Source organism: Xenopus laevis, chromosome 8L (genome assembly GCF_017654675.1).
Source record: "Xenopus laevis strain J_2021 chromosome 8L, Xenopus_laevis_v10.1, whole genome shotgun sequence".
NCBI lineage: Eukaryota > Metazoa > Chordata > Amphibia > Anura > Pipidae > Xenopus > Xenopus laevis.
Window position 1 is genome coordinate 63,874,883 of NC_054385.1, and position 20,859 is coordinate 63,895,741.

Below are 20,859 nucleotides of genomic sequence, written 5' to 3' on the forward strand. Positions count from 1 at the left end.
TACAGAGCCTCTATTCCTGTATTCTACATGGTTGGAAATATTAGCTATAGCCACTGAGCTTCTGCTGTCCCTGTGTGGTTTATAAAAATGCTTTTAAATTTGAAAAGTGTGATACAATGCACAGAGACAACAGGATCTTGGAAGGCATTCGCCTGTGCTAATATCTATTTGGGTGGTTTTGGAACTGAACATACATTGAGTTCTCCTTGATTTACACGTTAAAGTGTACTGTACTTAGATGCAGTACTGTATTCGCATAGTGCTAATTAAATAGTAAATCTTTATATTGTTTATTTGCATCACATTTTATTTGTAACAACATATGTCTGACTTCATAAGCAGAATACAACTGTCAACTGTATCAATTACATTGCAGTGGACTTTCAAATGGACAACTAGTGAGGACACCCAGTGGTTAGAGCACTAAAGTGCAATTATATTTCATTCTATTTAAATATAGGCAGTCCCCAGGTTACGAACGAGATAGGGTCTGTAGGGTTGTTGATAAGTTGAATTTGTACGTAAGTTGGAACAGATACATTTACCTATTAAATTCAACTAAGACAGATGTTTGTCTTAAAATAGTATTTCTTTTTGCTTTTCTGTGCATATATATTATTAGATTCCTGTGCTCCGCAGTAGACAACACATGTCAGAGAGGGTTGGGGCAGGTGGTTTATTAAAGCTAAATGCTAATAAAGGCCAAGCAAACCACAGTGCATTACTGTAATAGCCTGGGGACTCCCTGTACTGTCATTTAATTACATTTACTGTCAGTATACAGTTAGAACACTGTTTCTGTTTACTGGAAACACATTAGAGAGTGAAAAAGCAAACCTGAGATAAAAAAACATTCAGCAGAGGAAAGTATCATTCTGAAGGACAGAAGTGACAGTTTCTAAACATCTCAGCCATGGATAGGTAATCTTGTAATGTACATGTTTGAGAATGATGATGCCTGTAGATTGGATGAAGGCAAGGCCTGATATTTTTAGTGAGACACCCCTACTGACAACGTCATCAGCACCATCAAAGAGGAAATGCACAATAAATAATCACTTTCATTGTTAAAAACAATATTTTCACATAACAGGGTGGGCAAAGGGCCTGAAGTCTAAAAGAATCTGATCTAGGTTGGCATTTTCTTGTCTGTTTAGATAGACAAAGCAATTTCCCTGGAGCTAAATTATAATATATCGGTACATATGCAATCCCAGTCAGACATGTCAGAAAATCTGGCTGCTGTCCCGAAAAATGTATTTTTCCATTACTGAAGGTGAAACTGTGCAGGTAAAACATTTAATCCCAAATCTGGTTTAAGCAATGACTGTTTTGGAGAGAGGAGCGGAAAAGGACAGAGACAAAACTATCCTGACTGTGTCCTGGAGACAGAGCATAAAATGAATATATGTTGAATGGTTAAGATGGCTGCACTTAGCACTTGGCTTGAAACTTAATATAAAGCTCAGTTATGTAGAAAAGGCTTTATAGATACTGAATGTTCATAATGAATCAACATGATCAGAAGTTCAAGCTAAGTGTTCCACAAAAAAATACATAAAATCTCCCCTGATATATCATCTGTCCATGATGTCAAGTAAAAGAATTATAATTACTAACCTGGCAAAGTGGAAAGCTTGATAAAGACTTTCTAGACAGCCTTCTTTGTATAAAAAACACTGTGGTGCAGAGCAGTGAAGAGAGCAGCTCCAGCAGCCAAGACTGCAGAAATAATCATGGTAAAATAACCTCTTACAAAAACCTTAAAAGATTGCCAAGTCCTGTTGTGTGGGCAGTGGCCTGCACTAAATAATAATGAGACGAAAGGAACTGCTTATATCAACTGGTATGGAAGTGGGTTGCCCCTTTCTTGTTTTATTATCAATCCTAATCTGTTCTTTATATATTCCATAGTCTGCTACAGATCTATTCACTTATGGCAACCAATCAGCAGGTAGAATTTAGCGGTCACCTGTTTAAAAACAAACATCTTATTAGTTGCTATGGGTTACTGCTCCTGAGCAAACTTTGTGTCTTTTATTACATACTAGGCCGCCTGGATCCTAGCGCCCACACGCAAACATGAGCACCTCCCCACGAGCGCAAGCGCTGACCCCATAGCCGCCAGGTCCTAGCGAACATCCCCCATGAGTGCACGCTCCCCAGTGCTCTTCCAGATGCGGCTTGGGTGGCAAGCCACCCCTCAAACTTTGCTGCCCTAGGCCCGGGCCTTTGTGGCCTCACCACAAATCCGGGTCTGATTACATATAGCAGTTTATCTTAAAATACTGGGAGAAGTTTATGCAATTTGTGGGCAGAAGACCTACTGCGTTTATTGCAAAAAGAAAAATTGTATGACACCAGCAGGAGTGTATTTTGGTCCTATGCTGTCCTATGTACCAGACCTCCAACTTCCCCCTCACTTGCCAATCGGCAAATGCACCAATCACAGAAACGGGGCTTCTCCCCTAAAGTTGCCAGCCTAGACAGAGACCCTTAGCTATAGCTATGAGATGGAAATCAAGTTTAGCACATACATCTCGCCAATGGATTGACCTAGTTAACCAATACCTTCCTCTATACAAAATTACATTTTACAAAAGACACTGCTCTAAAAAATTTAAAAAAAATATGGTATGTTTGGTTGATGAACAATACAAGAATAAGGACATAGAGAATGTTTTTCTTTCTTCTCCTTTTCTTTTATTCCTTCTTTCTTTTTGTTTACAAGTCAACGAGAACGACAGCAGTTTATTAAGGGTATTAATATTAACAAAACATACTGAGTAACTGAGGACGACCACTTAGAACTACCGTACTTGTTTACATGGAGTGCCTCTGAATCATTAAGGGCTATTCCACACGGGGAGATAGCCAGGCGTTTGCGGTCGCGGCGACAAAGCGCAGCGCCAGTCGCCGCGACCGGCGCAGGCGACAGTTTTGTATGGGCGCCTATGTAAAAACGCCTGTGCTAACCACACGAGGCGATGCGCTTTTCAAAAGTCGCCTGAAAAAGCCTGGCGAGGCATTTTCAGGCGACTGTTGAAAAGCGCATCGCCTCGTGTGGTTAGCACAGGCGTTTTTACATAGGCGCCCATACAAAACTGTCGCCTGCGCCGGTCGCAGCGACTGGCGCTGCGCTTTGTCGCCGCGACCGCAAACGCCTGGCTATCTCCCCGTGTGGAATAGCCCTTACAATCTATGGAATAAAACTCAACGAAGTATGTAAATTTCTTATATATATTTGCAAGCCATAGTCCATGCTGACTAGTTACCAGATCTGTTATGACTGTTATAATACTTTTGTTATTAGCGGTTTTTTTTTTTTAATCTATTTTTGAAAATGTGAAAACTCAATAAAAAATAATTGTCAAAAAAATCAACCACTAGTCGAATATGCAGTCTGCAAATCACAGCGATGGCACTGGGTACCTCTCTCAATATTAAAAACATCACCTGATTGCTATATTTACTGAAACCTAAAAAAATGTTCTTACTAATTGCATGCATATTAAGTAGTGTTGACACATGGACACGTGGATGAGAAAGCCATTCCCCTTACAAACTTTAGGTCCACTAAAAACTTCCAATTTACAGATCATGCTATATTTTACAGTAGGCTGTTTATACATAAACAACATGGCAACTACAAGAAATGAAAATATAATCTGGACAGTCCCCAAGGTGGCTTGAATTCAATTACTGGTGCTATAGCTATTTTACAGACATGACATTGGGCACCAAAAGCTCTGCTTGCATCAGCTGCAAACCAAAGCTCAACTATGCCACTCAGATATCAATATACAAAGCACTGCTGTATAATATTAGGTTAAGTATGGGACCATCTGTTTCAGGTCCACAAATACTTACATATAGGATTGAAAAGAGTAGTATTTTTGTAAAATATCTATATATTTTGTATTATGTGATTTAAGACATCATAGCGTCAACCAGGCAGTAGCCATTGTGCAGTGGTGGGAGTTGTATTTAAACAACATCTACTTGGCCATCACTCGTGTACTATAGAACTTTGTCTTTATTTACAGCTGGTTGGAGCCCTGATGAGACATTCGGAGTGTAGCTTTTACATATGACAATTATTCTGATGCTCAAAATTTAAAAAAAAAGAAGAAGACTGATGTTTTTCTGATGTTTGTTTACCAATGTCAAAACCCTTAAATGATTGCCTTTAGTACTGGACACCATTAGAATCATCTGACACAAGCTAGATTGTAATTAGCGGGGGAAAGTGCTTATCAATAAACATTTACATTTTATTTTCTACTTAGCCATGGCAGTATATGGAAGAATGCTAAGATTTTGTGGCTTATTTACAACCCAGGGCACTAGGAAGCCCTGCACTTACTGCCTGGCGGATCCCTTGTGTGTGTGTGTCAGTGCCGTGAATGGGTCTTGTGCCAGATTTTCAAGACCTAGGTGCAAGTGTATTGTGTAAAGGCCTCTATGGGCTCTTAGTACTCCTGCATTTGTACCTAGCCCTTATTTAATGCAGTCAATTTTCTCCAATACGTCTAAGAAAATGCTCTCCTCTTTAAAAATATCTTGCAATGAAGTTGACCTGGCAATAAAGTGATATTACAATATGCTTGTTATTATAGGAATTATGCATCCTCCATTTCTCTTGTGCAACCAACATAGGCTTTCTAATTCCTTACTATTTACCAACACATCAGTGCAGCAAATTATACCCCACTCTGCCTGGGCACAAATTGTAACAGCACGGAAAGAAACTGTAACAGTAAATGAAAGAAATGAGCAGCAGAATAAAATATACAAACTCAGTCACATTTTGAAACGTTTCCTTTATTACACAGCTTTCTAAAAAAATACAAGAATTATTGACTTAAAGAACAGATCAGAATTATTTAAAAAAAATGTGTATTTCACCACTTGGTATTTCAAATCAAGTTCTACGCTTTGTTTTACAACCTCTGGGTATCCAAAAATTCATTTAAACACCAATAGGGCAATGACAGATAGGACACTTTGTGGGAAAATCACCTCTCCTGCAGGAAACAAAGCACCCCGAATATACCTTTTGCTCTAAACGAATAAAGATCAGGCATAATTACATGATAGTGTGAAAGAAATCATTTTCTTTTGAATATACTTAATTGCTGGATGTAAAGTGTGTTACCTGCCTTTGAGTTTTTTAAGGTTTTATTCAATCAAGTTTTTACATTTGAATTTTTTAATAAATAAGCAAATATTTGTGTTTAAAAAAAATTCACAAATTTAAATTTTTAAAAATTAGTCCTTCCAGTGTCCCTGTCATTGCCCATTGCCCTTAAAGGTTCAAGTTTTGTTTTTTTTAAGTTATGCACAAAACAAATGAAATAGATTTCACATAAAATTTAGGCTACAACCACAAAGACTAAGTTGATAAGAGATACTGGAAGGTGCATTGTTTTTCTATAACATTCTATTGTGCTGTAAGCTTAGGATAATATTATAAACATGAAGCTGATTTGTTCTTGTTTATTGGGCTATCACATGCCCTGCAATGCAAAATAAAACAGCATAGCTTGATCAGGAAACAGCGAAAACCTACACAAACCTATCACCAAATAAAAAGGTCCCTTCTATATATTTCACTTATCACAAGTCTCCTTTTCCCAAAAGAGCTTCTGCTATGTCAGCTAATAAGGGTTACAAGACCATATGCTGATTCTATCCAGTTTCAGGGCAGCACCTATCAGCTATGTTTATGTGTATTTTGTAAGTATTAACAGGCTTGGGCCCCCTAGGCCGCAGGATACTGGCCTCCCCTAAAATCTTGCTGCCCTAAGCCTGGGCCTTTGTGGCCTTGCCACAAATCTGGGCCCGAGTATTAATTCACAAATAAAGATACCCAATACAGATTAAATTGTGCCTTTTAGTTCTCCATATTAATGGAAACAGGTTCACCTGGTGCCATCCTAGATTAATCTTTATTGGAATGTACTCATGACAACTGATGACACACCATGCAGAACATTCAACGTGGGGAGACTGCAGGGGTATTTATACAATTCATATACAATATGAATATCCCCAGTGCATACACTCACAGCTTGTTCTAATATGTTATCTATTTTTTTACTAATCTCATATGCTTTGGGGTTGATACAATATCAATGTGATACAGGTATAAGAGCTGTTATCCAGAATGCTCGGGCCTGGTTTTTTTTTCCAGATAACAGATATTTCCCTGATTTGGATCATACCTTCATACCTTAAGTCTAAAAATCCTTTAAGTATTAAATAAACCCAATAGGCTGGTTTTACTTCCAATAAGGATTAATTATATCTTAGTATGGATCAAATACAAAATACAAGAAAAAACTAAATCATTTTAAACATTTTTGATTATTTTGATACAATTCTACGAGAGACGGCCTTTCAGTAATTAGGAGCTTTCTGGAATGGGTTTCCGGATAACAGATCCCATACCTGTATAATAATTTGTGCAACATCCCAACAATAAGATCAGAAAGAGGGCTGCATCCGACCATTGGGTTTTGCAACCACCCTGATTGATGTGTGGCTAAGATCCAACCAGATGTTGGATATTTTTTTGGCTGTATAGGTAATCTCTGGAAGCACCATAATGGAGGGACAAATAAAATAAGAATTAAAATTAATTTTGGGTCCAACATTTGGTTATGTCCTACGTAACTGAAAACAATGTTGTCATAACAGGAACCAAGATACTGAAAATAAACCTTTAGATTTCCCACCATTTGCTGCTTCAAGGTTTGGCTTGGGTGGTAGTCCTATAGTCTGGAACCTCTAAACTAGAAGATAGGAAACCCTTAATACATTGAATTTGTACTAACTGTGGCCTTCCCCATTGGAAACAATGAGTAATATAGCTACTATAAGCCAGTGTGGCCCTAACCTTACATATGACATACATATACAAACACTAATATTCAGAGTAAAATGGTATCTGTTCTTTCTATGATTATGTAACCCCTTTTCCATTTTCAGTAAAATAAATATCGCCCCTGATCGTGAGATTTTCTGTGCCGGTAAGTTCACCATGCACACAGCAAGAAGCAAAAGCACTTGTAAAAAACAAAGAACACATGGCAATATGCAAGCTTAGCATTATCAGGCCCGGATTTGTGGCCACAAAGGCCCGGCCTAGGACGGCAGAAATTCAGGGGCAGCATGCCGCCCAGCCGCCTAGTTATGAGCGCTAGAGATGCACAGGAGATTTGCAAATCAGAATGAACTTTTCAGAAGATATGATAGAGAGTGATATTCTGAGACAATTTGCAATTGCTTTCCATTTTGTATTATTTATGGTTTTTGAGTTATTTAGCTTTTTATTCAGCAGCTCTCCAGTGTGCAGTTTCTGCAATCTGGTTTCCAAGGTCCAAATTACCCTAGTAACCATGCATTGATTTGAATAAGATACTGGAATATGAATAGGAGAGGGACTGAATAGAAAGATGAATAATAAAAAGTAGCAATAACAATACATTTGTAGCATTTGTTTTTTAGATGGGGTCAGTGAACCCCAATTTGAAAACTGGAAAGAGTCAGTACAAGACGGCATATAATTAAAAAACTATAAAAAAAAAAAAAAAAATTTCAGGCCAATTGAAAAGTTGCTTAGAATTAGCTATTGTATAAGATACTAAAAATTAACTCATAGATGAACCACCCTTTAAACTGTAAAGCCTTTATCACCAGTAGAAATTAGTAGAAGGGAAAGTCTTGTATATACAGTTTGTTATATCTCTTTTAATGAACTCCAGGATGGCACATATTAGTGGTACACTTGTTTTGTAGATAGAATTAGCACTAGCCCGGTGTTAGAAGGTGGCTTGTTTTACTTACAAACACTTATACGGAAGTGCAAAAAAAGTACAAATCATCCTTTCATTTGCATTTTGCCCACAGCTTGCAAGTCATTCAGATGTGCAGAAACCAGGTACATAAAAAATGGAAGAGCCCTGAACTTACTGTCTTATTATGGGGTTCCTATAGGGCCATATAGGGCTTCTTCAAACCTGACAGCACTGTATTCTGCACTTTACACTGGATTCTTAATCTAACGCAAGCTGCAGAGCACAAAATGCACAGAACATTGGCCTAAGTGCATGGGGCCTAAGAGTCACAGTGTTGCACTCCTGAATGTCTTGTATTTGGGGTAATGAGCTTTATGGTCATTTTAATCAAGTGAACAGAATATGTCATATTTAAATATGTTCAAGACTATACACTAGTGCATTAATATTGTCTCGCTTGCATTTGGGGTAATGAGCTTCATAGTCATTTTAATCAAGTGAACAGAAAGTCTCATATTTAAATAGGTTCAAGAATATAGACACTAGTGCATTTACATTGTCTCTTTGTCACATAAAACACATCTAAAAAGGTACAAGGGTGGATATGGAATCATTGTTGGGCATTCCTTCAAGAAACACTTCTCCTGTAACAGAATTACAGTCTTCCCTTCCATACATCTCACTGCCCATAATAACTGCCACATTATTAAGTGCTTCTCACAGATCGATTCACTACCACTACTTGTACATGCATCCATTGCCCATCTGTATCTCACACAAGTTGCCCAAATTTCTATTACAGACATGTTGTCCAACTGCCTCTTACACACACAGACACACAAACGGGTGAAGACACACAGAGCTACTAGTAGCAGCTACTTGGTTTGGCTAAAAAATAGACAATAGTGATAATTGGCTTTACTAAGAGACTACATGTGTTTTAGCAGAGGCATTTCTCAGTATTGTCTATGGCAGGGTATTTTTTAGCCACAAAAAGTAGCTGCTATTAGTAGTTCTGTGTGTCTTTACCCTAAGGGTCACACACACACTCTTCTTATCTTCTGTTGCTTGATTTATTCATCCTAAATTGAAAAAAGAAAACATTTCAGTATAAATTAAACAGAAACAGGCCTAATATTGGTTATAGAAGTGTGTACTGGTTACACCATTTTCTTATTGGGCAGCAAACCTCATCTAACCGAACTATCCCTCCATTTGTTATAATACAGGCAGTCCCCGAGTTATAAACATCCGACTTACATACAACTCATACTTACAAACAGATTCTATTACAGTAATGTACTGTGGTATGCTAGGCATTTATTAGCATTTATCTTAAAACCTACCCAGACAAACACTTTGTGGCATGTGTAGTCTATTTTGGAGTACTCCCTACCCCTATCTTGCTGCCTTGTATCTTCACTCAGAATGCACAGAAAGGTAAAAATAAATGCTTTAAGACAGACATCTATATGTTGCAATTAATAGGTAAGTGTACTTGTTCCAACTTACAGACATATTCAGCTTAAGAACAAACTTACAGAACGTATCTCATATTTAACCTGGGGACTGCCTGTACTGTATCCCACATATTCAGAAAATATTTATTCATTCACACAATGTGGCAGACCAAGCCCACAAGAGAACAGACATCCATGGCCCACTCTAAGAACCTCGATATATAAATGGGGTAATATACATGCCAACCAGTTTGCATAAGGTCTACTACCCTGTAGCAACCAAAAATACTGATTTCAGATGACCAGTAGGTTCTATAGGTTACAAGGCTTTTGCAATCTTTACAAGTATTACCCTATAATGTACTTAATGGTACTGGGGTGACATTGCTCTGTGGTGGAAATAAGAGAGATGATGGGCGCTGTCCAACTGTTAGGCCCAGCAAGACTAGTTGACCCTAGGCAGACTATGTCCCTTATCAATCAACAAATGCTACACACATCCAATTAACAAATGCTGCACATATCCAAAGTCCCTGCATCCCTCTTTCTTTGACATTCTTAGATCCTGCTCCTCTCATACATCATATACTCTTTTCCCATCACTTAATAACAAACCCTGCTTCAGTCATAAACATATATGATGATAAACCCTTTGTAAGCATAACTTCTATATTCCATTTGAACATAGAAAACATGTATCCACAATAAACTATAACATCTTAAAATGCAGAGCTGGGTCAGCACATAAGGGTAACAAAAGTAAGACATTTACCTTTTTACTCTCTTGGGTTCCAAAAAATAGCTTAACTGAAAATGAAGAACAAACAAAAAAGAATAAGACAGAAATTGATTATTTAGAACAAAATACCAGTACAGGTATAGGTTCTGTTATCTGGAAACCCCTTATTTAGAAAGCTCTTAATTATGGAAAGACTGTCTCCCATAGACTCCATTATAATCAAATCATTCAAATTCTTTTACATTTTTTTCTTTGTAATAATGAAACAGTACCCCGTACTTGAACCAAACTAAGATATAATCAATCCTAACTGGAGGCAAAACAATCCTTTTGTGATTAATTCATGTTGAAATTATTTTTTAGTAGACTTAACATATGCAGATCCAAATTACAGAAAGATCTGTTATCCAGAAAACCACAGGTCCTGAGCATTTTGGATAACAGGTCCCATACCTGTATATCTCTGAAAAAAAGTGCACCCATTGGACCTTGGGGGTTACGTAATGTAAAGTGCAAAGTATGCTATACGTCTTTTTACCTACAGCAACCAATGAGCAGGTAGCATTTACTTGTCCCCTGTTTAAAAGCAAACATATAATTGGTTGCTATGGGTTACTGCACCTGTGAAAACATTGTGGCTTTTATTACATACTGTATAGGGGAATATGTTATTTGCATGAATGGCGATATGTTTGGTTTAAATAGTAGGGAGCCTTTATGAACACTGTGAGCTGCCCAGGTGTAGTAATCCATGGTAACCAATATGCAATTAGATTTGTTCTGTTTCCTGTAGATAAAATAAAATTGGTTGCTGTGGATTACTCTACTGGGGCAAATTCGCCCAGCATTAGGAAATAAGGACCCTATGAGTTTTTTGGTGTTGCCCTTTTTGATTTATTCATGATTGATTAGGTTCATACATCCAGCAAGTGGTTAACTTTTGTCAGTAAACTGGCACTTAATCTTACACCACGATATCTCATGCAAGGCTGTTTTGCTGACAACCTCAAGGGCAGGGGCACACAAAGCTACTGGAGGAGATTAGTTGGCCAGCGACAAATTGCTTCTTCTTCGGGCGACTAAGCTCTCCTTACTGCCTCCCCGCCGGCTAGAATCGAAATCGCCAGCGGGATAGCACTCGGATCGCATCGTTTTCCTGAAGTCGCCTCACAAGGAAACTTCGGGTGATTTCGGAAAATGAAGCACTCCGAGTGCCATCCCACTGGCGATTTAGATTCTTGCCAGCAGGGAGGCAGTTCAGGGAGATTAGTCGTCTGAAGAAGAAATGATTTGTCACTGGGCGACTAATCTCCCCAGTAGCTTCAAGTGGCCTGCCCCAAATTAGCAGTTTTGTTATCATATGACATTCTCCTTGCTCTTAGCATACACTTCTGCCGTGATCCTTTTTATTGACATCTCCAATATGCACACCGTTCCCCTCTTTAGGCTAGTCCCTGCCATGACCAATTAGGCTAACAAAAGTACAGTTTTTTGAATAAAATGTCTATTGTCATGTAAACAGTAAGTACAAAGCTCAAAATAATAAAATACAGATGGTGCCAAGGCTGGCTGTAGTCAGTGTGTTGCACCAGCTGGCTCCTGCAATTAGGGGATTCAGAGCACTACAAAACAATGTTCTCTCTTGGTGCTTTACACTGAAATGATTTACCTTTTCTTTCCTATTATAATTAACTAGAGCAGATGCTAATGAGGTTACAATACTACTACTCTAATACTCTCTTCATTTGCATAACTTAACATGATCTACAGTATTTGTTTTCTTTCTTATTTCCATCATCAATTCTTCTCCCTTATTCATCAGGTATTTCTTATTTCAGTACCTTCCTGTTAAGCTAGCATACTCCAGCTCTAGCATACTCACATTTCCTGTGCAGAAAGGTAAGGGATCCATAAAGAGCTAACGCCACCATAAACAGGTACATCCCATCTTCAAGAGATAATCCTGCCACACCTACACAGAAAGCATAAATCACACAAACACGCGGCTTAAAATGTAAGATGAAAATGGACATCTTATAGCAAAAACAAATGCATTTGATAATAACTTCATGTTTGTAATATTTTATACTACAAGAAGGATGTTAAACTCAAGCCATTAACATGCCAAAATCCTTCAATCTCCATCCCAAGTCATCAGTCATTGTGAACAAATGGCTTTTACCACTTCTGAGTCATTGTACTAACAGACAAAAAGTGCACTCAGGTAGTAAAGAACAGCAAACAATCAGATATTTGATTTAACAATACCAGTTTATTGGTTGTTAAAAGTAAAGCTGGCTATACATAGGCCTATATAAACTGCTGGCTTAGCCCCTCCAGACTTAAGCTGGCCATTGAGGTGGGCGATATCAGACTGATCCGATCATGGGCCTTAGGGCCCAACGATCAGATCATAATGCAGGACTAAGGGAGGTCAGATCACGGGACCGCATCAACGAACAGATGTGGTCCGTGATCCAGTGGGATTTTTAACCCTGACCGATCAACATCTGGCTGATAGCTAGCTAATCAGCATTTCTTTAATTTCTTAAGCCCCACTGAGGCCTTCATCCCCTAAGGCTGATGGCACAGGAGTCGCATTCTCTTAGTGATTTTGAGACAGTGAAGAAATGGGCAAATCAGCACCTGACTCATCCACTTTACTTGAGAAACACATTACAGAACTGCTGCTGGCACTTTTTAGTGTGACGACACTGTAGTGAGCATCTCTGGGCTGGAAAATTGTCAGTACCTAGGTTGAGATTTGTTTCCCATTTAAGTGAACGGAAGGCAGCGGTGGAGTCCAGGGGGGTTCTTCTCTGGATGAAATATAGTGGTTGAGAAACTCCAGGTATAGTGTAGCCCTTATGGTCTCTTACCTGCAACTTGGAGGGTGTTCGAACGTGTTACTCCTTCTGGGGCACTGACGTGGCGCACTCTGCAGAAATAACGCGCTCCATGATGTTCAGGGCTGGCAATGATGCTCAGGCTTGCTGTGAGGCTGAAGGTGCCATCCTTGTTGATTGTGTGAGTGGAAAGGGATACTCCAGGAAGGACAGAGAGTTGGGAATCTTCTGGAAGACGAACTAAGATATGCACTGAGATTGCCAGTGGGTGAAAATGAGAAACCTCACAGGAGAGAGTAATTTCTTGACCAGGTCGAGCAAACAGAGGGTCGGGCAGGAAAGTGACTGTAGGCAGGGCTGGGGAGAGTAATGAAAGGGAAATATTGATAAGGAGGAAGGACTTTACCAATTGCTTAGCAGAAAATGGAGACTGTTGGTGATAAATATTTATATTAAGTATACCTTTTGTTCTCTTGCTGCTACTTTATTTCACCACTTTATTTTACAACTATGAAGCTCATCTTCTCTACTCTAGTCTACTGGTAATATGCCATTCTCTCCTGTTCTATTTCATAAATATTATTTTTTTTTATCACAACAAAATAAAGGTAGTCTCGTTGCATAAACACCAGTTTAGATGGCAATATATAAAAATTGGATTTGTTTTATGGAAATATAAATAAATAAGAGCATGCATTTGTTTTCATTTGCTTTTTTCCCCCAAGTTTCTATGAAAGTGTCAGTAACTCAGCTTGCAGTAAGCAAGCACAGTCTTACTGGCAGGCTAGCTACAAGCACTGTGGGCATGGTCAGCCTGATGTCTTCCTTTCTCTTCCTCTTATGTATTACTCTAATAAAGTGTCCTCTTCAGCTCTTTACATTATTTACCCCATCATGTTTTACCTGTGACTTCCAGCTGCATATCCCTTTGTGCTCTTATATAGGGCAAGTATATTGTGCAGAGGAAGGTGCCATGGTCTGAGACAGCTACTTTATCCACTAAGAGTGATGCATTCCCATGAGAATGCAAAGTGGAGAAGTTCATCTCGTAGCCTGGGAATATTTCTTCAATTCGGTCCACTCTGCCATCATAAGCATATAACACCCTTCCATCTCCAAGAGCACGGTGCCGCCACTCAATTGCAAAACGAGATTGTTGCCCTCGCCAGATACCACAAGGCACAGACAGTGGGTCACCAAGACGGGCATACAGGGTTGCAGAAGGGGAATATACAGCAAGAAAAACTGGAAAAGAGATATGCAATGGAGATTAGAGAATTATGTTGGCAGTGAAGGGAAATATGTCAGACTGGATCAAGTAAAAGAACTAGGAGAGACAAACCATAACCCTGCTCTTTGAGATGACCAGTATTGGAGGTTAAAGGGTTACTTGACCTTTTTAATAGTTTATCCTATGCTTCCTCTATGCAAAAGGGGCCCTTTAAAAACACACTATTTTTAATATTATTCCTAGTAATACCAAATAGTGTTACATAATATATTGCCAGAGGTCTATCTGCTCCAAATCAGAATGTTTAGACCTGTGTTGCCCATGATTAAAGCACTACCTTCTTTTGGCAGTGGTTGAAAGCACATAGGTGACTCCTGCTCCTAACTTGCATGTTATTCAGATGTGCAAGTAAAGGAGTACTACTGGGAACAGGCCACAACAAACCTCTGTATGTGCTTCCTATCATACAACCACCAGCACTGCACTCTGCACCTTGCACCCCTAAGTGTTCTTGCACTTGCATCAAGTGTCTTGATAAATTATCCCTTTAACACTTAAAGAAGCACTCGCAGAGGTGGAAAGGCAGACTGAGTGCACTGGGATCAGTCAGAAAGGACACTTAAAGGAGAACTAATCCCCCCTTTAGGCAAAAGTCCCCACTGCCCCCCTTCCACTGGCCCCCGTCCCTGCCTAGTGCTAGAGCAGATTGTGTGTCCCCTCCAGGAATACTGACTCGCACCTGCAGAAGAGCGAAGCAGAGCTCACGGGCGCCATCTTCGTCGCTTCGGTATTCTTTGTGAGGCGAGCGGCGCATCGCCGCACGCACAGTTGGAGCAATCTTCTGGTTCGTTACAACTACGAATGTGCCGAAAGAGATGGAAATTGGCGAAAGGTAAGGAGGAAGACCTGAAGATTACCGAAGCACCGGAAGATGGTGCTCGTGCGCTCCACTGCTCTCTTCTTCTGGTGCGGTCCAGTATTCCTAGAGGGGACACATAATCTGCTGTAGCACTGTACAGAGGGGAGGCAGAGAAGGGGGCCAGCGGAGGGGGGCCAGTGAGGACTTTTGCCTAAAGGAGGTTTAGTTCTCCTTTAAAAGAATTCTATACCCCCTGAACAATATAGGTCTCTATAAAAATATATTGAATAAAACAGGTCATAAGTAAAACCCTACTTAATGTAAATAAACCATTTTCAAAAAGTAGTATGTGCCATTGGGTAATCATCAATAGAAAATTGATATTTTAAAAAATAAGGGCCGCCCCCAGGGATCTTAGGATTCACGGTGCACACAAACATACCAAACAAACCATACATGTTCGGTCACATGAGCCAATTAACAGACACAGTTCTTTCTTTTGCTTCCACACTTCCTCCTGTTACAGTTAGAGCTGCAGTATTTCTGGTCAGGTGATCTCTGAGGCAGCACAGAGACCATTACGAAATGGTGGCTCAAGGCAAGAGATGTAATAGGGCAATATTTACTTAAATACATATACCAGTTTGGCAAGATACTTTAATATTCCACTTAATTTGATATAAACTATCTGTTGCTTAAGTATTCATTTTGGGGGTATAGTTTTCCTTTAAAATGGCAATGGACATGAGGTAAACACCTAAGAAAAGTAAAGTTGTCAGAATACAACCTTTTTGATAAGGCATCAGTATATTAAATACAATGAATGAGAAGACTTTAAAACCTCTGTTTGATCTCAAGAGCCAATACCTGTAAGCTGGTCATCCTTTTCCCCCTGCGGACCAAGCACTGCACTCACAGTGTTTCCACTTGTATCATCCTTCACAGATAAGCTATACCAAGGGTGCCCAAGAGCCCGGGGGCTACGCTTCTCCTCTGTAAGTGATCGCACCCAAGCCAGTGGAACCTCCTGGGGCAACAGATATGTCACTTCACATGATGAGAGCTTTGGAGACAGTAGCTTTCCAGAAGGGTCTAGTGGGAAAGCAAAATGGACATAAGCAAAGGAAAAAATATGATCACATATTTACTAAATACAAATATGTTTCACTCTAAAGATGTATCATAGCTTTTATTTTGCTAGCAAATCCAGTGATTTTCTGGAACCAATATATATCTTATAAATTGTAAGTGCAATCTTATGCTATTATAAGCATAAATGCATTTTACTCTATGAGAGGGTTCCCATTCATTTGTTATGTCTTTGTGAAGACACACAGATGTAATCCAGGTGAGCCACTATAAATGTATTTAATAGGTTCCTTTATACATCATCAATAAATTGCTGAAAGTTGGCTGGGGTGTTATTCTTGATATTTTTGATATATGGACATAAAGACCTATCTGTTTTCCCAACAAAGATCATGGTACATTGGCTAGAGAGGTTATAGCTTGTAACAAGCCTTTTTGTGGATTTTCTTGTAGATATTCATGGAGTACCTGCAGTTCTAGTTCTGCTAAGGAATTAAGCCTGACATAAGGAACATTTTCTCTGGACAAAGATTAATGTGGCAGTCATAAATTCTATGAGGAGGTAAAATCACAGACACTCAAAATATGACCCAACAACCTTCAAAATTTGAAGGAATGAAGCTTTAGTGTTATGGGGCTGCTTAACCTCTGGGCTGGTACAACATGTTCAGCATAGAAAATACAGCATCTCTAGCTATCTGTCTTTTTACAGCTTTAGTTCTCCTTTAACCAAAACATAATCTACATTCTATAATCTTATAATAGGTGACCTATCAAAGAACCTAGTCAAATTAGTTTATTCGCATAAAATAAATATTTCCCTGAATTCACTGAAGTGAATGCTATATAATCTCTGTAAGCACTGTGGAATATGTTGGTGCTATATAAAGAATAATATTAATACATATAGTAGGTACCATTGAGAATCAATGCACAGTTTGTTTGTCTACTGTAATAGCCTTCGCCAAACCAGAGTATGAATATGCTGCCTGAACTTTTATTTTCTCTCTAAACACAACTACCATCCGTCTTTATAATAATCATTTTACATTGATGGGAATTATCCGTATAATATAATATGCCACTCACCAGTCACATGTAAGTGCAAAGTTTCAGGACTGGAAGTTATAGGAGCTACAGGAATTAGGTTCAATGGATCATTCAGATGTAATTCAACAGGAGTCTGACGGATAGTGCGAGGGATAGAACTACTTCCTCCACCAATCTCTTCCACCAATACGCAGGCCAGAGACTTAGTTTCATGAGCTTTCCCAAATTCATGGAATTCAAAGCCTGGAAAATAATAAAACAAAAAATAAGATATTGATTAAAAAAAGTATCCACATATAACTTATGTTATCATTCTGATATTTAATCAGTGTTGAAAGCAATAGGAACCTGAATCACTGTTAGAACCTTAACATTAAGCATTTAAGAACTGCTGCTTTGTGACCTTAACGTTTTTGGAGACATTCGATATTCTGAATAAACTTGTAATTGTTTTTTTAATAGTTTTTCAGTTGTTTTTATTTTTATTCAGCTCAACAATTTGGTATTTCAGAAGCTATCTGGTTGCTAGTGTCTTGTTTACCTTAACAATCAGGCAGTGGTTTGAATTAGAGACTGCAATACAAATAGGAGAGGGACTCAATTGAAAGATAAGTTGAAAAAGGAACAAACAAATAATTGCTCACAGAGCAAAAGGTGTTTGGCTGCTGGAGTAGTGACCCCCATTTAAATGCTGGAAAGATGTAGAAGAGGAAGGCAAATTAGTCAAAAACTTTAAAAAATGTTGCTAGGAATATAGCATTCTACAATTTGAATTGCTGAAAAGAGTCAGCAAAAAAAGGGAAATAGTTAAAAAACTATAAAAAACCAAATTGAAAGTTGCTTAGAATTGGCCTTTCTTTAACATAGCATTAGAGATCATGCTCAGTTATGGAATGAATGAGTATGAATACATTATAAGCAAGGAAGGGGTGTAATTATAGAGTAAGCAGACCCTACAATTGCTGAGGTGCCCAGGAGTTATAGGGGGCCCAGTATGGCACTGACTGATAAGCAGTTTCAATATATGCTTAGGAAAGTTTTATTTTCATTGCTTGGGTCCCTGTCTTTAGCACGGATGTGGCATCAGCAAATCCAGAAGTGGAGAAGGACTGCTACTCCCTGTCATGTGTACCAAGAAGCTGAGCATGTGCACAAAGGGTATACTGCAAAACCAAACAATACATTTTATTGCTACTGTAAATATTGACAACATAGATTTAGGGTCAGGGCACACAGGCAGATTTGGGGAGATTAGTCGCCCGGTAACAAATCTGCTCTTCTTCGTTGCGACTAATCTTCCAGAACTGCCTCCCTTCTGGCTAAAATGTAAAACCACGGCGGGATGGCACTTAGGCAGCTTCGGAAAATGAATCGATCCGAGTGCCATTCCGCCTGCAATTTACATTTTAGCCAACAGGGAGGCCCGAAGAAGAGGAGATTTGTCGCCGGGCAACTAATCTCCCCGAATCTGCCTGTGTGCCCTGACCCTTAAACTGGCCATAGACATGCAGACATATCCTTATGTATGACAAACCATTGTGTGTTGCAATCTCCCGACCTACAACTAACCATTCAGATTAAATAAAGTAGTAGAAATAACATATCAAACAAGGTTATGGCCATTAATTGACAGGCAGCAATTGTACAAAAGTGATGTCCGACAAATACTAGTCACCCATTGATATTGTCAGATAGGTAATACATGTAAAGATAATATCATTAGCCAACAGAAATCTATTAACCTGTCTGATCGAATAACGGAGGACCGCCATGGTACGAAAAATGTTGGGACAATTCATACAAAGTGACTATGGCCAGCTTAAGAGGGGTCAGTAAATAGCCAGTGAGACCTGTGTAGATCATGGGGATCCATTAAAATCCTGCAACTGGCTTTAGCTGGCAGCCCAGTTTATGCATCCTTTGTGGCTGACAGAACCTACTCCAGTGAGCAGCCTCGTCTTTTAGACTGGAGTAGGGCAAACAGCTGTTATGGGGATGGCCAATGGCCATGCAGAGTTCTACAAACAAGTGGGTGCAGGTGTGAGGTGGGGATCACAGGCTGTGCCTCAGCATACCACCACATGAGATTAACAAAGAGATATGATATGCAATGGGTGTTTCCTTTAGGGGTGTGCACAATCTACAATGTTGTATAATGTTTGGCTTTGCTGAATACTGACTGTTCCACAACACAAAAGATTTGGCAGAACCATAATCTTCATATTTCAATCTTAGAAAAATACAAATATTCCATCATCTGTGAATTAAAAAAAAATCATCACAATCAATTGGTCACTACTTTAAAATTATACATTAAGGAGCCTATTTACCATTCTATGTAAAAAGTAAAAAAAAATGGTATAATTTATAGGTGTTTATTTTCTGTGTATGTAAACTGATTTTTATCTGTTTTTACACCAATAATTCTATGGAGCAACCCATCCAAGTCAATGGCTCAAGCAAGCCTGAACTGACAATTGTGGATTTGGGCAGATTTTACCTTACATCACGATACATCTCCCAGAATCCAGTTTACCATAAGTGTGAAATTGTAGAGCAACAACATGATGAGGATTGCAGATGATAAAAAGCCTTATGCACAACCTAGTTAGTACTATACAATAAAATACATCGTTAACATGATATCAGGATGCCAGTAAAAATGCCAAGCTTGTGTTTAATGCAGATTACACCTGTATCAGGGACTGTATGCTTCTGGGGCTGGGAGTTGTAGTTTAAAATTCACAATTTAAGGTTTATGTTGTAGCAAGAAGTCAGCTTTTTATCATTTGAGGCCAAGATAATGTGTGCCATTTGATTGCTTAGCAGGCCTTCAGTGAGCACATTCACAACTCAAGTATACAACATTAAGTAGAAAATGAAAGCACATTTTAGGAAAGGCCCTAAACAGTGACTGGAATAAATAAGAGCAGCCAGTCCATACTGGGACACTGATAAAGAGGAAATAAAGGACAGTTTGGGGGAAAGACTTGGGGTCACTTCCATAAGGCAAAAAAGTTGGAAGGTAGGTAGGTAAAACTGAGCATTAAGAGCCTTTAATGACACTTACCATTCAGCAGAAGGGACAAGAGGAGGTAGAAGAAACGTGGGTTCATTCTGGCAAATGCGTGCAGCACAAAAAAAGAAACTCGGTAGGCCTCTGCCCGGCAGCTGTGCTGTGTATGAGGTCAATATTACTGGAGTGCAACGCAGCTCTGTCCTCAGGCCCCTCTGCTCGTCTCAGTCCTCACGCAGCTTCTCTGTTCCTGCAACCGTCTCTCCCCTCCCTTTGTCTCTGAAAACACTTTCACTTTCACTACCAGCCATTTATAGCAGATGCAGTCCTTGTTGACTAGATTAAGAAATTGTGCTACAGGCAGATTAGGTAGTAACTCAGTCTAAATTTTAGTCTATTCTTCTTTGTGATATTGACATTCATGTTCAAAAGGAGAAATAAGTAGGCCTCGTTTTCATTGTGGACTCTTATGTTTAATATGTCATACAGCTCTGTGGCAAATATTTAAAATACATTTTGGTGGTGAATGCAAAAGCAAGCATATTGGTAAATGCAGCACTGTACAGGTATATAGGATTCATTATCTGGAAACCTGTGATCCAGAAAGCTCTGAATTACAAAAAGGCCATCTCCCATAGAATAAATTTTAACCAAAAAATCAACATTTTTAAAAACAACACACAAGTAGCTGCTACTAGTAGCTCTGTGTGTCTGAACCGTAAGAGCCCAGAGCATGGTAGGGTTGCCACCTGTTCTGGAAAAAAATA

At 39.0% G+C, this 20,859-nt stretch overlaps 1 protein-coding gene across 1 annotated transcript; it reads right to left on the reverse strand.

Annotated features, from left to right (window-relative positions):
- Positions 1-8,750: 8,750 nt before the first annotated feature.
- On the reverse strand, positions 8,751-20,378 carry tapbp.L (TAP binding protein (tapasin) L homeolog). Its single transcript, XM_018230125.2, has 8 exons — positions 20,147-20,378; positions 17,116-17,319; positions 15,805-16,029; positions 13,751-14,092; positions 12,881-13,204; positions 11,884-11,973; positions 10,035-10,069; positions 8,751-8,884 (listed from the first exon to the last, which is right to left on the reverse strand). Exons 1-8 carry the CDS (start codon positions 20,190-20,192, stop codon positions 8,876-8,878), a joined length of 1,275 nt encoding a protein of 424 aa, XP_018085614.1. The 5' UTR covers positions 20,193-20,378; the 3' UTR covers positions 8,751-8,875.
- Positions 20,379-20,859: the final 481 nt, after the last annotated feature.

Excerpts from the sequence above, each read along its gene's own strand:
- tapbp.L (XM_018230125.2), bottom strand. The coding sequence starts at position 20,192 with ATGAACCCACGTTTCTTCTACCTCCTCTTGTCCCTTCTGCTGAATG. Across the intron at positions 16,030-17,115 it reads TTTGCACTTACATGTGACTG|ACCCTTCTGGAAAGCTACTG; the intron begins GTGAGTGGCATA and ends CTTTCCCACTAG. Across the intron at positions 13,205-13,750 it reads TATGCAGCTGGAAGTCACAG|CCCTGCCTACAGTCACTTTC; the intron begins GTAAAACATGAT and ends TACTCTCCCCAG.